General features: G+C 41.9%; 1 protein-coding gene across 1 annotated transcript; it reads right to left on the bottom strand.

The window, feature by feature from the left end:
• Positions 1-660: 660 nt before the first annotated feature.
• On the bottom strand, positions 661-16,926 carry fam204a (family with sequence similarity 204 member A). Its single transcript, XM_080016268.1, has 7 exons — positions 16,651-16,926; positions 14,896-14,980; positions 14,650-14,680; positions 14,134-14,236; positions 12,172-12,261; positions 1,534-1,643; positions 661-1,017 (listed from the first exon to the last, which is right to left on the bottom strand). Exons 1-7 carry the CDS (start codon positions 16,846-16,848, stop codon positions 966-968), a joined length of 669 nt encoding a protein of 222 aa, XP_079872394.1. The 5' UTR covers positions 16,849-16,926; the 3' UTR covers positions 661-965.
• Between the last annotated feature and the right edge of the window lie 1,907 nt (positions 16,927-18,833).

The following is an 18,833-nucleotide window of genomic DNA, read 5'->3' as shown; positions in this document are numbered from 1 at the left end:
AATTTTCATTATCATTACCTCGAAGCAAAGCAATCATTTTCCATCGGGGGGGTGGGGGGAATTACATTGCTTTGAATAAAAGTAATTATCACTCTTGCACTTTTTGCACGCTGTTTGCAATTACGTTACCACTTCCTGGAATGGAATCGGAATGAGGCAAACACATTTCGCCGGTACGACGAGCTCCACGGACAAATGTTGCAAATGCAGCAAAGGAATGAAGATCAAAACAGCGGCGGAGCGCCGTGTGACGTCGCGGCGCACGTGACAGGAAAGGCAGTGCGGCGGGCGGACCGCGTCGGCGGAGGATAAACTCTTGTTGGCTCGGGGGGGCGAGGGGAGAATAGCATCGCAGCACATGGGCGAGGGGCCAACGGCACGAGCCTCCGATTTATGTCTCGCATGTTCCCCCCCCCCCCGTTCACTCAAGTTTCAGTTTACGACCGCTCACAAGAGTTTACAGCAGCCAAATTTCATTTTGTGCTGGAAAATCCCGTCGCACATTATTCTGTACATTGCATTAGGGCCCTAATCTTTCCTTTCTTCTCCTCGGAATAAAAGAGGAGCGCCTACATGATTAACCCACTTTACAGCAATAAATAAATACATCATCCAGTAATGTACACCAGATTTAATTTGAAAGAGAAAAAAAAAGGCCAGAATACTTGAATCACAGAAACGTAATGAAAAAAAAAAAATGAAAAAAATAAAAAAAAAATCACACACAATGCAACCAAAGGGGACTGAGGAATTAATTTGAATGCTCAATAAATTTCCCCTCATCCTCTCTGGATGGGCTTTCCGCAGCTCATCACGCAACTTTCACCCCGGACAATCTGCTGATGTCAACCGGCGAGATAAATAGCGAAAAGAAACATAATCGGCCATCTCTCACAGAAGTGTTAAATTATTTTAGACGCGGCGCCGCCGGATTCTCAGACACTCCCGGCTCCGTCCACGCTCGCTCACATGAAGCCCATGTTGCTTTTGGTTTCCCAGCGTTTCTTCGCTTCAAACCTGGAAGGGAAACAAATAAAGGGAAAGAACACCAACACGATCCAATTGTTGAAGTGGATGGCGGTCATTTTGTAAAATTGTTCGATTACACAATCACATGTTTCCATCCAAATTTATGGGAAATGCTAAACTGATGTTAGAAATGTCAAAATAAATAGAATGTGAATTAGGTGTTTCTATTAGTTGGCTTCAGGCACATTAACGTTCTACCCAAATTTCTATGCTCCAAACTTCAATTCCAATAAATGGCTTTTCGTGCATTATTACAAGTTTTGTTTAATGCCGCTGCTTTTGCACCAAAAATAAACAAGAAAAATTAAAAGGTTAAATCACAATTATTTGTGTGACAATTAATTGTCAGCTCAAATGTCATGATCGTGACTGCCCTATGTGGAAGTAAAAGGCAAAGCTCACAAACCCCAAAACAGTCAATTCTATAATGCGGGAGACGTGGCTATATTTTTAAGGTAAAACAAAACAGAATGTTGGACAGACGGACAGGTGAACAGATCCTACCCCCAGGGGATGTTCTTCTTCCTCTTGTGGGCCACTCGCAAAGCCTCCTCTTCTTGCTTGCCTTGTACGAAGTCGCGGCAATCAGCGGCACGCGCAATTTTTACAGCCAACTGTTAAGACGGAGAGAGACGCGAGGCTGTCAGAGGATGTAAATCACCCGCTAGCAGACGGAGACCATGTGGCTGGTGTGACTGGTGTGACTGGTGTGACTGGTGTGGCTGGGGGGGTTGGTGTGGTTGGTGTGGCTGGTGTGGCTGGTGGGGCTGGTGGGGCTGGTGGGGCTGGTGTGAGTGGTGTGGCTGGTGTGAGTAGTGTGGCTGGTATGAGTAATGTGGCTGGTGTGAGTAGTGTGGCTGGTGTGAGTAGTGTGGCTGGTGTGGCTGGTGTGAGTAGAGTGGCTGGTGTGAGTAGTGTGGCTGGTGTGTCTGGTGGATGCTGATCCCTGCCTGCAGCCCGTTTGCCTCCTCTTAACCCCAGTGGCACCTGCAGCGTATTCCGTGTATCAGAAACGCTTCCACAAACGACACAGTTGAAATATTAATGAAAATGAGACGCGTTGACTCCACAGACACACAAACCCATTTCTCCGGGCATACTGTAGGATCGTCCATATTTCTGTAATTCTGTTAAACGTTTCCCTTTTTGGAAAACCCGGTGGTTTCATCGGTGCATGAACCACCATATGATAAAGACATTAACTGTCCAAACATAACATTCGTATAAGGAACAGGAAATGTATTTTCTTTTCCCATTCAAAAGGCTAGTTAGAAGGAATTGCATTTCAATATGATTTTTTTTCTGTTGTTTTTCTCACATGGTCCACATACTCTTACGGGGTGAGATTTTAGCACCGTCTCTTTCGTTTTCCCTCAAAATGACAGGGCGGACGTGGTGTTTACGATGCCGTGCCCCAGTGAAAAAAGGGAACGGCAACTAAGCTGAGCCAAGAATCACAAAACGCTGCATCAATTACACAAAAAAAGCATTCTTATTGATCCTACATCAGACGTGAGGAAAGAATGGCGCTCAGTGCCGATGTGTTGATAAAACGCATAAAATAAAAACAAAAACAAAAAAAAAGGACAAACAATGTTCTGCATTTGGCCTTCCCTTTCTTGCCTCCTTAGAAAAAAATAAAATAAAACTGCAACGGATTTTTTTCCAGCACCATCAGAAGTGCGAAAGACGCTCTCCATTTGGGATAGCGCGGCGCCTGAAATCCAAAGTGAAGAGAATGACCGTGACTGCAAGAGGCAAACATTCAAATCCCAGGGAAGACATGTGTGTATTGTGGAACAGAATAATCCCAATAACCCCAGTCACGCAGAAGCACAGGAAACAAAAGGAGGGGGGGGGGGCGGGGGGGGGGGGGGGGACCCTGCCTCCTCTGTCGCTCCTGAGATAGATTTATTATTCAGGCAAACACAAAGTTCAGATCAACAACTTGGAACAATTTCACCAAAACCTTCTGCTAATTCTTCTCTAATATTCAGAGAACAATCAGGGGGAAGCAAAGTCTTAAGGTAATGAAGAATCGTGCCACCACTGTGCCACTTGAAAAGGAAAAAGAAAAAAGAAAAAAAGAAAAAGAAAGACCTGCTGCAGAAAAAAAAAAAAAATGTTTCAATTATAATTAAGTGGGATAAACTTTATTAGAAAGACTGAAACTAAAATATCTGCTAATGCATGCCGGGATTAAGCAGGTCAGAGCGAGCAAGCAGGAAAAATTAAACTCTAAAGGCTTTTTATCACCATATTTCAGGAACCAAGGGTGTAAAATGTTCTAATTTGGGATACATTAAAAGCCATAAAGGTCTTTCAAAAAGATTAATGGTACTTTGCTTGGATTTAAGATAAGGGCTTCAGCTGGCTGAGAGTCCTGGGCTCCGGCTGGGCCCTCAAGGCATTCATCTATACAGTCACTTGGAAGATTTGTGGAAGCGTTTGCATAACCTGAAGCGCACACACACTATGACAGTTTCCTAATTCCCCCCGCCGTCTCAGAAAGGCCGTATATCAGGTTTTGTCGTAAAAACGCCGAAGAACAGCAAAGTTACCGGCGGGCGGCGAACCTCGCATTTACCACAGATCTGTGTGAGGATAACACCACGGCGCTTGTCGGGCGGCGGGATCAAGTGTCGCGGGCTTTTAAACGCGTTTTAAAAAGCTCTAATGAACAATGAGCTCATGAATCAATGTTTAATAAACTGCTGACGGAGCACGCGGCAGGATGCGGTCGCCACGTGACAAAGTCGTCGCTCGAGATCCCTAATTCAGTAAATGAATCGAGGCGAAACCCAGATGGGGCTAAACGTACATTTATTTTCTGTTTTCTTATGCGGGGATTAGCGACATTAACCTGCAGCATTTGAGATGCAAAACTCTTGAAAACAAACCTCCCCTAAATGTTCCTAAATTAAAATCTGCTCGCGTGATTCCCCCCCCCCCCCCCATTTTAAAACGAAGCGCGGAGCTTCTTTGCTATATGAAAGCAATAAAAGCTTCTTCTTTTTTTTTAACTTTTTATTTTATTTTATAATTTTAGTCTACAATCCCTGATTGTCTTTGCAGGGGCTCAACATTAATGTCAAGCAAGTTACCTAGGAGACAGAACAGATCAAAGAGACAAAAAGCCCTCAAATGTCTGATTAATCAAGCCTGCAAACAGCTTATTCCTTTTAGCCTGCATGCAAGTATGAAAATGAGATTCCGAGAGCAGTACATTGTGCAGATTTGTTCATTCTTATCTGAACAAAGCCAGCGGCAGCTTATTTCATGGATCACTGGCACTGTCAGCGCTGTGGCGCCGAGCAGGTGACGGCTCCTCTTTCTGTGCCGAGAACAAAATTAGCAAAAAGTCGGCACAAATTAGGCTCTCATATTTTCAGTAATATGACATTATTTTTCATTTACTTTTTTTGATCCACTTTTCAGGATTTTTTTTTTTTTCCCCCCCTCCCCTTGCGTTGCATCTTAGTGGCAAATCCTTTCACATCAGGATGAGGGGAAGGGAAAAAGGGGGGAAAAAGGAAGGTATTTGCAGCAAGAATAAAAAATACAAAAGCTGGGGAAAGATAGAAGAGATGGAGCTCTTGTATACCTTGTTTATAGCACTCATAAAAACACACCCATCCCCCCATTTTCCACATTATTTCTATACAATGAAGAGCCCATCGCAGACATTTTTCTGTGCATCGCTTCCTCTTAAGTCAGTCCTGAGTCTAGCCCTGTTAAACACAGAGTTTATTCAGGGGATTAATACCGTGACCTTTGGAAGATTTGGAAGCGGAAAAATTCATAGTACACAATGCTGGCACTGCATTAGCTGCAGCAGCACCAGCGGCGGCGGCAGCTTAAGGCCACTAGGAGAGTTAAGTCAATAGAACTGTTATTCGGTTCACTCATGTTTGGATCTCCATGGCGATTCGAGTGGACTCCACAAAAAATGGGACCTTAGTGCGGCAACTTGGGTGATGCCTCTGTGAAAGCCGCCCGCCACACAAAACAAATCCATCTCGGAAAACAACTGCTAACACGGGATTTATGTATGCGTCTATTCCATTGCGATATTTCAAAGAGGGGCCTGCATTAACACAGGCGCAGCAATGTGAAAATCCCTTTTCCACGCCCAGCCGCGCCGTTTCCACAATAAACACAAAGTCCTGTGTCGTCAAAACAACAGTCACTCGGAAAATATTCGAATGAGAATATTCAAATGAAAATATGTCTCCATGTGGATATAGTGTTAAAGCCCTTATTAACAATATGAAATAAATGATGGCTTTAAGGAAGAAATGGCCTTAAACCCATTCATAAATTTCCTATCCAGGGAAGCCTCTTCCAATTAAAACGTGTGAGAGGTGGATTAACAGGGGCTATATGGCTTTGCCTCACTAAATCACCTCCCCGAGCTGCTCCGCTGCATTTGACGTGTAAACGATTAATGACCAGCCTAATTCCCTTATCACACTACCTTAATGCCTAAATAATGTGGCCTTAGTCAACTTTGGAAAGCAGGGCTATATAAGAAAGGAATGAATATCAGATTAGGCGGCTCACACGTTATTTCAGGATCATTCCTCAGAATCGAGGTGCGGGAGAAAGAAGGAAAAAGTTCCGGTGCGAAAGGTCTACGACTGCCGTGGCACTGGAAAACAAAAAGAAAGGTCAAAGAGCTAAAGTTCAATTACAAAAAGCTTATATCACAATTCTACCACGCAAATCTTGAAAATCTAGGGTGTATAATGGTAAAAACAATAGACTCAAAGGTGTTCCAGATCATAACGGCACGGTGGAACGGCGTAACCGAGGGAAATCCTCCGACCCTAAAGGGTTAACTAATCCCAATATGCGATGTTGAGGCCGTTAAGAGCAGCCATCACACCAATTCTGCACCATTATTCTTCCGGTCTTTCGGCCGATCCGCCTGCCACAGAACGACAGGATCATGTGCAGCTCCAACATTATGAGGACGCGCACCTTGGTATTACTACGTCCTAACAGTATTCTCTCAATAGATTATCGGCCCGCCATGGGGCGAGCCACATAAGAGGTTTACGTAATCTCGCCGCCACTTTGACAAACAGCATTACACGGCGTGCAAAAAAAAAAAAAAAAAAGAGAGCCACTCCAGGGAAGGCAGACGAGAACGAGCCGTCCTACGGTGGAACGCATGTCTGTGTTTTCGCTTTGAATAATCTGATGCTAGATGACGCGAGAAAAAAAAAAACGTGTCATCTTTAGGGAGCGGCGAGGGAAATTTCAGAAAGTTCACTGGCTTTGTGCACGCGCCATTATCTTGCTTCTTCTGAGTAGGGTAGGCTTATTAGCGAGCTTTGAACTCACACTTACAATAATGTGTCATCAACAGTTTTATAAGCTAATTAGAAAAAACAGTTTAATTAGTGACTGACTGGCAATAAAATGGCAATCATGAAAAAAGAAACTGAGGGTGCTAAGCTTCCACTACCACCAATTAGGCCTAATTACAAACAAATTATATATGTGTTTTGCTGTGGGCTTTAATAAAAAAATGGCTTTAATTAAAACAGAAAACATGCTAATTAATTAAACAGCACACAAATCTACATTGAAAAGTATGCTTTGTCTATCAAGTAATTAATGAAATACAATAATCCAAATGAGATTCCCCGGCATTTGATAAAAGCTTAGCACCCATTTCGAAATCCATTTCAAAATTAATGGGCGAAAATTTAATGTGAGTCATCCAGAGATACAATAAAAGTTCATTCTGTGATAAATTGCTTATGCTGAAGGAAGAAAATTGAACAAAGGCGAGAGTTTCCCTAAACTACTGTGCCGTCGCCCGGGGGTCTCGCAGGGTAGACGGAGTCAGCCTCATTCTGATGTGGGGCGGTAGGGGGGAGAAAAATCTGATAAGGTGTACTTTCCACAAAAGCATGATCATTAATTTCCTCCCCCCCCTCCACCCCACCCACTACAAACACGGGCATGACAGAAAAGGTGGCGAGAATAATAAAAACGAGTTAAATAACGTAAATAACATGAAATACTCTTAGTTCAGCCTTTTGTCTCAACTAACCCACCATGTCTCCCCACACAAAGCCTGCCAAGGCACCTTTGTTCCACAGTCTTTAAGCAGGTTTTTCCAACGGGTGTATTTCAAGGACACCTCCTGCTTTCTTCTCAGTGGCTCGCCTCATTTGAACGCGCGATGGAACATAATGAGATATGGTGCTTTGATAATAACGCTGCTACGAACACGCGGAGGCGTGGGAGAGCATTCCCAAATTCAGAATCAAGTAAACACACTCTTCCTTTAAAGTTCAGAGTAAAGTGGTTTCAAACTCCTCTGTGTGTTTTAAACACGGACGCTTCCCCACGGTGTGCAACGGGGTGAACACACTGGGAATACAGCGGCTCCCGCAATGGGTGGTTTGAGGGTTCGGAGTGTGTAAACAACTTGATATGAGGAAGGCGTTATTTGTCCATATTAAAAACTCTAACCCGATAGATGAAGTAGAAAGGAAAATATTAAAGAAGAAGCAATAAGGGACCATCAAGACGGCACCTTTATACAGACAGCTACAGGTACGGGACATGAATAGGCAGAACAATCATATTCATAATACCAATGGTGCTTGAAGACCAGGAGAAGAACAGAAGTTTGTTGGTCTGTTAGGACATCATAGTCACATTTCTTTCAATAGGGGCTAGAAGGGCTATATTTTTAGGGACGATACCTTGATATGAGACTCAATATCGTCATTAAATTTGCATTACAGTATAGTAATGCAATTTTCTTATTTTTCTGTTCTAATCAACGCCTCTACCTGCTTTGTCACAATATCCATTATGACTAGCGATTGTTTCTCAAATATTGTGTGTAAATATCTTACAAAAGCACCCAATAGTCATCAATAATGAAATGATCGAAATTGAGGTATTCATAAAAAAATAAATAAAAGTGACTGATTTTGTCAATATCGCCCATCCCAAATCTGAATAGAAGTACCATCAGGACACACCCTGTGATAAGAACAGCGTATTTCGATCTGAAGATGTTTTTCCTCGGCAAAATAATGGCTCCAGATCCAGCATCACCTCGGAGCGGTTCTAAACGGAGGCTTCTTGCGGTAACGCGGTTGTGATCTGACCCACAGACATAGCAGTGGTGAGTATTTGGGTTAACGTCGCGCAGCCTCCCTGTGGAACTCCATCGGCGCAATGAGGGTAATTCCTGATCATTTTCGTGAACTGGGTGTGTGCATTTGTTGCAGATCTATCTCCGGGTAACACTGATCTCTTGTCGTGCCAAGCCAATTTGTATCGTAGTAATTGAAAGAAGCACAGTGCCACACAAGAGATCCGCAGACGGTATTCATCCTTCACACTGGTACGGCAAAGGCTAGGAGCTATGCAAATGTCTCCTGCCATACTTTCAAATTCTTTAGCTTCAAGAAGTCATGAAATGGACATGACACCCCCATTGTGACAGACTAGAGAGTTTCTGTTTTGAAGTGGTAATTCGGCTCTAATAGCTTTGATGAGTGCTAAGGGGAAACTGTAAGCCGTAACATGGTGTGACAGCCTTTTGTTTTGTATTAAGCTCACTTACTTTATGTAAAGTGCAGCGGCTGAACATTTCAAAAGAGTGCAGTTGTTCTGTTTCATAAAGAAAAATAAAAAAGACGGAGCGTGATTATTTTCATTACGGGGGAAGTCAAATGGGATACGCACATGAAAGAAAGTGCGAACAGGTACGTGTGATGCCACACCGAAACCACAGTATTGGGGCGTAGCCAAAATAGCCCTGCACAACAGCCCTGCAACGGGTTTATATTGAAATGTTTTCAGAATACAGAATACGGGAGTGACTGACAGGTGAAAAGCGTGAGGCAACGATTCTTAATGGAATCTACTGTACTGTATAGAAATCAGTACATGGGTTATGCTTGGAAAATTCGGTGGCGAGAAACCTTCCTTAGAATCCCACTGACTTACACGTCGTTGTGTCCTGTTGCCAAAGGAACTTCATTTAGGGGATATTGTTTTTGTTAATTCCATTTGAACAGGCATATGCGTCATCGTTTTAACTCATATAACAATATAGCAAAATCAAATGGCTTTGACGAAAATGGTCATGAATCCCAAAATAGAGACAATAATATGAGTCTAAAAATGTGAGCTATCATCGGGATAATGGTCGGGGGTAATGTAAAATGTGTGTGCTGACAAGTAAACAGGCTCAACATGCTGTGAGGTAAAGAGGTACAGTTTTGCACTTGGGAGTATCAATAACTTTCCGCTTGTTTGCAATTCCCACAAGCCTCCGCTGGCTCATTTTCAGGAAATGCCTTTGAATTTCAACCTCTTCAACGTGAGCTGCAGAAGGACATCACGTCTCCTGACGAAGGCTGTGCCGCTTCATATAGAGCAGCCATTTTATGTTATGATGATTACAGGAATTAATTAGTCCATACACGACATACGGGATTGTAATAAAAATAATGTGCAATAAATCAAACGCGTGGTCTCCCTCAGCGGAGGACTTTTACCAATTCATCTACTGATTTAATAGAAGTACTAAAGGGGACCCAAGCACTCGAAATGAAATTTGAAATTATATTCATGTCTTTTTAGAAACAACAGGAAATACGTTCATATACGGCGCGCTACCAACAAGCCTGTGCATCCCAGGGAAAATAAGCCCGACCGGTGCGACTGTTTCCGAAAACACAAAAGGAGGATTTAAAAACGAAGGATTTAAAGGAATACATTAGGACATCGTTGTCTTTGAAATTGGAGGCATTAACAGTATAGGGTTTCCTTGAACAGGCTGTGGATGCGTTTTAGTACCTTCACGTAGAAATGGAGCACGGCTGAAACAAAGACCAGAGAAACGTTTCAAAATTGTAATGAGAAGAAAATTTTCAAAGCCACCTGCAATATCCAAAGCAGTGTGTCTCAGAAGTTGGGCAGATGAAAGGACGCGTACCGTATCCCAAAATTGAAATGAAGCCTTCAAAAAGGGGCTTTTTTTATTTTTATTTATATTTTATTTATTTATTTTTTTAATCACATTGTTTTAATGTTACGATTAAAAGAAGAAAAAGTGGAGCAATGGAAATCGTTAATTGATTTGAGGGAGCTCGCACCGGCACAAACAAACTTTTTTTTATTTGTTATTCTAATTATAAGAAGGGACTCTGATAGCGAGCTCTCCCATCTTCCTCCGTCTCCCTTTGAATTGAGATAAACGCACCGCTGTTGGATAGGGGATGAGAACGCACTCAAACACTGTCAGCGCACCGTGCACCAGTTTTCTTTCAAAAACAATGCCCAAAGGGACAAACGGGGCCTCTTTTGTCCCCCCCCCCCACAGCTGTCGGAAATGCTTTTACATGTTTGCGAAGAAAACCCGTCGCTATTCTTCCCGTAAAAAAAAACGCTCTGCCACAATCACGCCTCGGTGTTATGACCGTCAACAAATTAAGCATCTAAACCGTTCCATAGCAAATGAGTCACTCAATTTTGAGCTTGAAATTGATTCTGGCCACTTTGGGGATTATTGATCCTTTAAATGGTTGTCACGGCGCTCCTGTCAAAGAGTGTAACCAGAGTGTCGTAAACAAACCTTTGGGTCTACTCGACACTGGCAAATGTATAATTGCATTACGGGCTGCCTAATTAAAGATAAACCAGGACGCAGGACAATGGTGATTTCATATAAACTGCTCCCTTTCTTTCTTGGCAGATTTTGTATATGTATTTTTATTTATTTATTTATTTTTATTTTTTTTAAATCGCCGGTTCACCTTCTCTGTTCATCCAGCACGAATACCTTCTCATATCCTGAAGCGAAAGGTTGACAAACGAGTCCCAATCGCTCCAAGGTTTCCCGATGTGAAAGTGAAGTTACTGTACTATTGCTAAACAATAAGCGGTCCCTGCCAAACTGCTGTCACGCCCGTCACGTTCTTGGCGAGATGGGGAGCAGGGAAGGGAAGCGGGAACGCCGGCTAAATCTACGTCAATCCACTGGCACCGTAAGAGGCTTTCTCAAACTCCGGTGCAGGTGCCACTCTCCCAGCCACGAGCAAGTGCTTTGTGGGTTTTTTTGTTTTTTTTATTTCCCAATTTTGATCACTACGTCAGCTAGTCTACTTTAGACACGGACGCGGCCTCATCATCCACACTAATGGGTGTTACACATGACTAATTGGGATGCTGATGTTCTTGTTAGTGCGATTAAATCAGATTATTCATGGATATCTTCCATTTAATTTTTGCCTTCTTGTTTATTTATAAGGGGCTGAGCCTTTGAACCCTGTTTATTTCAATCAGACAACGATGACCATCTTGGATGTTGAATGACTTTTTTTGTGGGACCGGGCTTTGTAAACTATCTAAATCTATATAACTATATGAACTAACTATATGAATATACTAACTATATGAATCTATATAATATGTGCAAACCAAGACAGTACAATGACACTGCTTCACTACCTTCTACAGTAATCAATTCCAGCACTGATAACTTCAGTTCATTTGATTTTTTTGTTGTTATAATAGCATAAAAACGATATGCTATTTTCTTGTAATATGAGTTCCGATTACATTTTGGGGTTGGCTTTAACAAGCCACGGTCTAAGCAACCACACCTCACGAAACAAAGAAGTTTCACTTCAACACTGAGCACATGGTGCTTCTCCAAACGGAGAACTTACACTACAGCTTTTTAACCACAATTATATGTGTGCGGGCTACATTTTCTGCTAAATTAGTTTCAAACCACTTGATCCTTGATGCCTGCCAAGGCGGTTAGTTACAAAACTTCAGGCACTGCATTTAGGGGTATGTACACTTCAAAGGTATGAAACTCTTACCTGGAGAATGATTTAACAGTTGGCTTGAAAGCAATGTACCCTTCATTAAAAAGCAGAGCCAAAAGTCCTTTAGACGCTGCAGCACTTCAAAACTAAGGGGAGGGCTTTCCATTAACTGAATGGAAAAGGGCTGCAGGACTCTATGGTGGGTGTCTGCGTGTGTTTTTGTTCCTCTATGTCTTTGCAGGAGAAATGGCCACGGATCCATTAGCCTGATTTGTCACAGCGGGAGCACCCCCAAAGATCTCTTATCAGCACAACGTACCTCTCGAGTGGCGAGTCTGTCGCTCATCTCCTCCGCTTTTTCAATGTCCCCTTCAGCGATGGAGTTCTCTATGCTCTTTTCCAGGCCGGACTGCAGAAGGGGGAAAAATGATTTTTTTTTCTTTTTTTTTTTTAAGTCGGGGTAGAAGGAAAAAATATATATATATCAAAGAGTTACTTCAAAAGTCCCCAGGGCCTTATTTTTTAATATGATTGCCATTACGACAAATATGTAGATTTCCCTTCACAAATGAAAACCTTTTTGATTGGATATTAGTGGGCACATCTTAGAAATGCTACAGGAGATTACCAAACATAAATGTGACTCTTTAATTACACATTTCCATTACTTGGTCTCAGCAGAGGGGGGTGGTGCAAAGATGCCCCCGGTAAGTGATGGCAAAGCAGTTCTACAATGATGAGACTATCTCATGAAGCAGAGAGACATTTTTTTTCCCCAATCCCAAAATTGTAACAAACTAAATAAATAAGTAAAGGGGGGAAATCTAAATATTACTTTGCTAGAACTCATTGTGCTCTTCATGGATTAGATTGTAAAAATAAAAGACGGTATTATGAGGCACAACATTACAGGTAACAGGGTGCTCAGAGGGTAAGTTGCATGTTTGTTTTAGTTGAATTTTGTCTGGATATAAGAAATGCCTCACATTTACCCTCAAAATAATGTATTTTAAATGGCGTTTTTTGTTTGGATTTTCAAGAGGAAGGTCTCAGATACGTGAATTTCTACTACAGAAATTCTCTGAACAGAATCAAACTGTAGCTATACAGACACCAGTCACACAGTAAGATAGCACTGTGTTTAGTACTCACCAAGCAAAAAACGAATACACCATCATTGAACGTTTAAAAGCTTGGAGGCAGCTGTGGTTTTATTCAGCTAGTAACAAGCAGTACTAATGCTTTATGTTTTTGTGGAGGCTAGATGCAACCATAAACAGAAGGCAGAATAATACACTTCAAATCAATTCCACTGTCAGCATGTTGTTGACATGTAGGCAAGTCTGTTTGAAACTCCACAACCATGGCTATCAAGTCCTTCAAATCATGTGTTTTTCCGGAATATTTATATGCAGTATATATATTTTTTTAATTTACAAGAAGCAGAAAACAACCCTCTTTAGGTACTGCAGATTCTCTAACAGCCTATGTGAAAAGAAAAAGGATTACTAAAATAGAACACTGACATTAAGCTATATTTGAGCATTCCTAAACAATAGAGGGCTCCATTCCTTTAAAGTTAGATAATTACCGTTTCACTTAGCTTATTAATCATCTTTTTATCCATTTAACATTACTCTTTTCAAATAAGGCCGAATGCACAAAAAGGACTTAATTTAATGCTCCTCATAGAAAATTGAAATCAAAATAATACTCCAAATAACCATCAAATAGGATTGACAATTAAATCAAAAATGTTTCCCATTCATCGGGTCAGCTAGACAGTTTATCAAATAATAATATTTTGCTTCATTGGCAATTTGCATGCTACTTAAAATCTGCAATCATCTCACAAATTCCTCTTTCTCAAGTGAGAGAAAGTTTCTTTTTTTAATTAAATTCTCTTTAAATTAAATTGCAATTTGTTTAAACCATTAATAAGATGACACAGATTCAATACTTAAACTATGAATTGTGAACTTAAGCACCCTCCTCATGAATCAAAGGGAAGTCAGTCCTTGGAAAAAAAAGAGAACGGCTCATATACTCACCTCCTCGTCAGAGAAGATCTAAATCGTACTGTATTCTCATCCACACTGAAGAACTAACGTGCTATTGTTATCATTGTAGCCTAGTGTCACATAATCCCTGATATTCCTCTTAATGTCAGGTTGAGCTACCTAAGGGATTCCCACGATCCATATGTCACATCAAAATAAAACAATAAGGGCACAGATTCGCATAAGCATTCGTCAAATTAGAAGACAGGAATCTTTGTTACCTTGGGAGGGGGTTTGCTACACGCTGGGGGCTCAAATCTATCATTTGCACCAAAATACTGCTTAAGCCCATCCCAAGGCTGCTCAAGCTCCTCTTGACAATTGCTGCAAGGGACAAAATCCGAGTTAATGTTTATGGGTGATATGACTAGAGAAACCATGATTAATACACAATAAACATTATTTGTCTGTTGAGCTTATGTCTATTATTAACCTTAAATAAAACTTGTGTCAGGAGTGCCTTTGTACTACTTTTGTGTAGTGTTTATATATATATATATATATATAAGGTTTTATTCGGCTACCTCATTAACCATCTGCAAAGCTACAGTGTTGCACATGGCCAATAAATATTTTAAGCTACTTTAACGGTTTCGATATAAAGATCTATATACTTAACTACTGCAGAGAAATAATTTGGTAACAAAGTGTAGATTATTTCAACATAATTGGCCTATTAGAATTTGAACCAACTGAAGAACCTTTGCTATAGAACCAGTATTATTTACTTGTTTTACCTTTCCTTTGGTGGGTCTTTGGTTTTTGTTCCTGTGAATAATCACAAGATATATGTTGATTTGCTGATTGTTCACTTAAAAGCCGCATCCAAAGCATTCAAACTAGGCCTAGTAAGGATCAATCTGTTTCAACTTACATTTAAGTAAAACCATCAAGGGGCAAACAGTCAAACATTCATAAAAAGGAGCACCTACAGCATTGTAGAACATAAAGTCAGTCAAAATCCAACATGTAAACATTGCAACCTTTCTTGTGAAGTTTTCTACGTCTTCTTCTGGGTGTTTTTATCATCTGGAGGTCATCTTTCTTCTTCTGGATCTCTTTGAATTTCTAAAAAAAATAATATACAGTGTGTTTGTATATATATATATATATATATAAATAACACATCTAACACCAGCCACAACATTAAAACCACTGACACCTTTCAAAGGGTGGGATATATTAGGCAGCAAGTGAACAGTCAGTTCTTGAAGTTGATGTGCTGGAAGCAGGAAAAATGGACAAGCGCAAGGATCGGAGCAACTTTTATAATAGTGATGGGTCTGAGCATCTCCAAAACGGCAGGTCTTGTGGGGTGTTCCAGGACAAGGACAAGCTGTGAACCGGGGACAGGGTCACGGGCGCCCAAGGGTCATTGATGCGCGTGGGGAGTGAAGTCTAGCCCGTCTGGTCCGATCCCACAGAAGAGCTACTGTAGTGCAAATTTCTGAAAAAGTTAATGTGCAATGATAGAAAGGTGTCAGAACACACAGTGCACCACAGCATGCTGTTAATGGGGCTGCGTAGCGGCAGACGGTCAGAGTGCCCATGCTGACCCCGTCCACCACCGAAAGCACCTACAATGGGCACGTGAGCATCAGAACTGGAACATGGAGCAATGGAAGAAGGTGTCCTGGTCTGATGAATCACATTTTCTTCTACATCATGTGGATGGCTGACTCTGTGTGTTTCGTTTATCTGGGGAAGAGATGGCATCAGGATGCATTATGGGAAGATGTGATGCTCTGGGCAATGTTCTGCTGGAAAGCCTTGGGTCCTGGCATTCATGTGGATGTAGCTTTGACACGTACCACCTTTCTAAACATTTTTGCAGAGCAAATACACCCCCTCATGGCAACGGTATTCCCTGAAGGCAGTGGCCTCTTTCAGCAGCATAATGCGCCCTACCACACTCATAAAATTGTTCATAAATGGCTTGAAGAACATGACAAAGAGTTCAAGGTGTTGACTTGGCCCCCAAATTCCCCATATGTCAATCCAATCAAGCATCTGTGGGACGTGCTGGAACAACAAGCCCGATCCACGGGGGCCCCACCTCGCAACTTACAGGACTTTAAGGATCTGCTACAAACGTCTTGGTGCCAGATACCACAGGACACCCTCAGAGGTCTTGTGGAGTCCATGCCTCGATGGGTCAGAGCTGTTTTAGCGGCACAAGGCTACACAATATCATTGGTTTTTAGTGTCATTTAGTTTTAATGTTGTGGCTGATCGGTGCATATGCATGCAGCTTCAGGTACCAGAAAAATGACTATGTGTGCATGCATATAATATCTCTCTTACGCTCTCTCTCACACACACGCCAATGAAAATGGTTATATAGATATATATATACGGACATATAATGGAATAAATAAAATGGAATACAAGAGAGGTTACACAGTTGAACAGGAATTCTGTGGAGAAGAATAAACTACAGTATTACACAGCACCCAATTCTTCAGTTGATACCTAAGCATGCGGATTATCTTTAATAAATATGAAAGAAAAATAAACCTTGCGCAACCGTGTTTCATGTGCAGTGGACTTTTGTGCTGTAATAAAGACAAATCGCGTGACGTCAGGCAGGTATGTTGTCATTTAGTTTAATGACTAAATAAACACCTCGTTTAACAGTGGCAGGCGCCGCTGGTGTTATTACGTGTGGCCATTAGAAAACGAGCTTTATGCCCCAGCTAGCTGAAGCTCTGTGGGACCCGACTGAAGTAGCAACATACTCGCCACATGTCCAGTGAAACGCCGGGCAAACAGTCGGTCTGCGATTCGGCGTTCTGCTCATTGTGAGCGGGAGGTGAGTCTCTCTCCTCCACCGGTTCCCTTACAACGCTCCCGTTTTCGGGGTTAAGCGTCTCGTCCTCCTCATCTGGACTGAGGTCGGATTCCGTCAACCCCTTGGGCAGCAAACCGCTGTACATGCCGCGCGGAGGACTGATGAAGATAAGGAGAAATGAATAATTCCATGAGAACGAAATCGCGAAGCGGAGTCAGCGGACGGAGCGTGTCATTATTTCCTGGTAAACAACGTGACGTGACACAAATGAACACGCTGATTGGCCGAGGGCTCGTATCGACATGGACGTCAGCCAATCACGTCTACCTGTACAGTTAATGCGGCGTTAGCTTATAAGGCGGGGGCTCCTATTGGCTAAGACTTGGAGCGTAGTGTTTGTATGTGTCGTCTACTATATTATTAATATTTGCCTGTATAATGTGTTGACTAATTGAAATCCCTTTTAGAATATACCCCCGTGTCACCACATCGAAATTATAGCAAAAATAAATTGATAAAAAGAATAAGAGGGTTTAAATGATGACTACTACTAGACCACCAAGATCCAGCTTTTCTGACAGGTCCACGAATTGTGAGCAGTTTTTGAAATGTTAAAGTATATAGTGCCATGTTCTGGGGGAGATAAGGTTTCCTTTGTGACCAATGGTTAGCAATTTATTCAGAATGCTTGCGGCGTTACGTTATTAGTAGAACGATTAGCATGCAAATCGTGTATGGCCCGAGGCGTTGGCAAGGGGACGTTGCTCTTTTACACTTACTCACATTAGGCTTTCTTTGGGTTGCATCTTATTGCAAAGCAAATAATCTACATAAATTACATCTTATAGTATGCGCTCCCTGAATGCAGAGGAGTGGGACCTATAACAAAATGTATGGAAAAACATTATTGCAATTAATGACCCGCGTAAGTTTGATTAAATGGCAATGACTTATTATTAGACAAATATCGATCTCCCTGCAGAAGACATGCAGACAAAGGCAGAAGCAGCTGTCTTCATTATTATTATTTTAGTGTGGTCAACCACAGGGCCTCCTCTTTGACTCCCCTGCAGTATGAATGTTGGCCTTATTTTGCGGGTGCGGTTGCGATGCATGCGAAACTAACTGGCAATCAGGCTTACGCTGTATTAAATGTCATCTTGAACTTGTAAAATCTCGATCTCGTCCTCTGAAAATATGCATCCATTAACGGGCATCACTCACTCAGTATTATCATAACTTTAATTACATGTGTGACAAGTTGATGAGCGCGGCAGACGCTGGAGGTAAACGAAACTCACAAAGTCCTGTTAATACTAAGCGATTTGGCATTACAGGTCCGAATAATTTCCTTATTGATTACTAGACTCTGTGTGCTATTTCACACTTGACTTATTGTCTCCCAGCCGCCCCCCCCCCCCCCCCTTTGTCTCACTCGCCCTCCCTCTCTTTCATTCTCTCTCTCTCTCTCTCTCTCTCTCTCTCTGGCATGTTCTCCAGTTCATTATTTCCATCATTTCTTGGTAATTTGGAGTTGGCTGTTTAAAACTTAGAGCCTCTTATTAAGTTTTGGCCATGGTGGATAAGAGGCTAGTCTGTAAGAGCAGCGAGCACAGAGATAAACTAATCATCATAAAACCCTAATTATTAGTATCTTACTGTGACAGACTGTTTCTGCGAGCCAGCCAAATTGAGCCTCAAATGAGGAAAGGCATATCTGTGGAAGTGGTAATAATTTTAAGTCATCTCGATCTGGCTTGGTGTGGCAGAATTCATTAGTGCAGATTAGCACTGTGTGTACAAAGTAAATGAGATATCTAATAGCAAACGTGGAGGTCCGGAGACTCTTAATTTCCTCCCCAACATGAAGGATGGGGTTGGGAGGTGATTCCCGACTATATGTTTTAACATGCCGACTCGTGCTACGCAGATTTGCTGCCGCTCCCCAAAGAAATGCTGGACTGAACACGTTCATCCCACCGACCTCTCGGTCCGACACCGTTTTAAAGCTGCAGCGAGGTGAAAGGAATCAGATTGTGCACTATTACTTTGATATGGAGGAAAGCAGAATTGTTTTCCTCACAAGGATACGAATGAAGTTAATTAGGTGCGTAAGGAGGAGGTTGTGGA

The sequence above is a fragment of the Zeus faber genome (genome assembly GCF_960531495.2).
Source record: "Zeus faber genome assembly, chromosome: 16".
NCBI classification, from domain to species: domain Eukaryota; kingdom Metazoa; phylum Chordata; class Actinopteri; order Zeiformes; family Zeidae; genus Zeus; species Zeus faber.
This window is presented reverse-complemented; position numbering and strand designations above follow the sequence as displayed.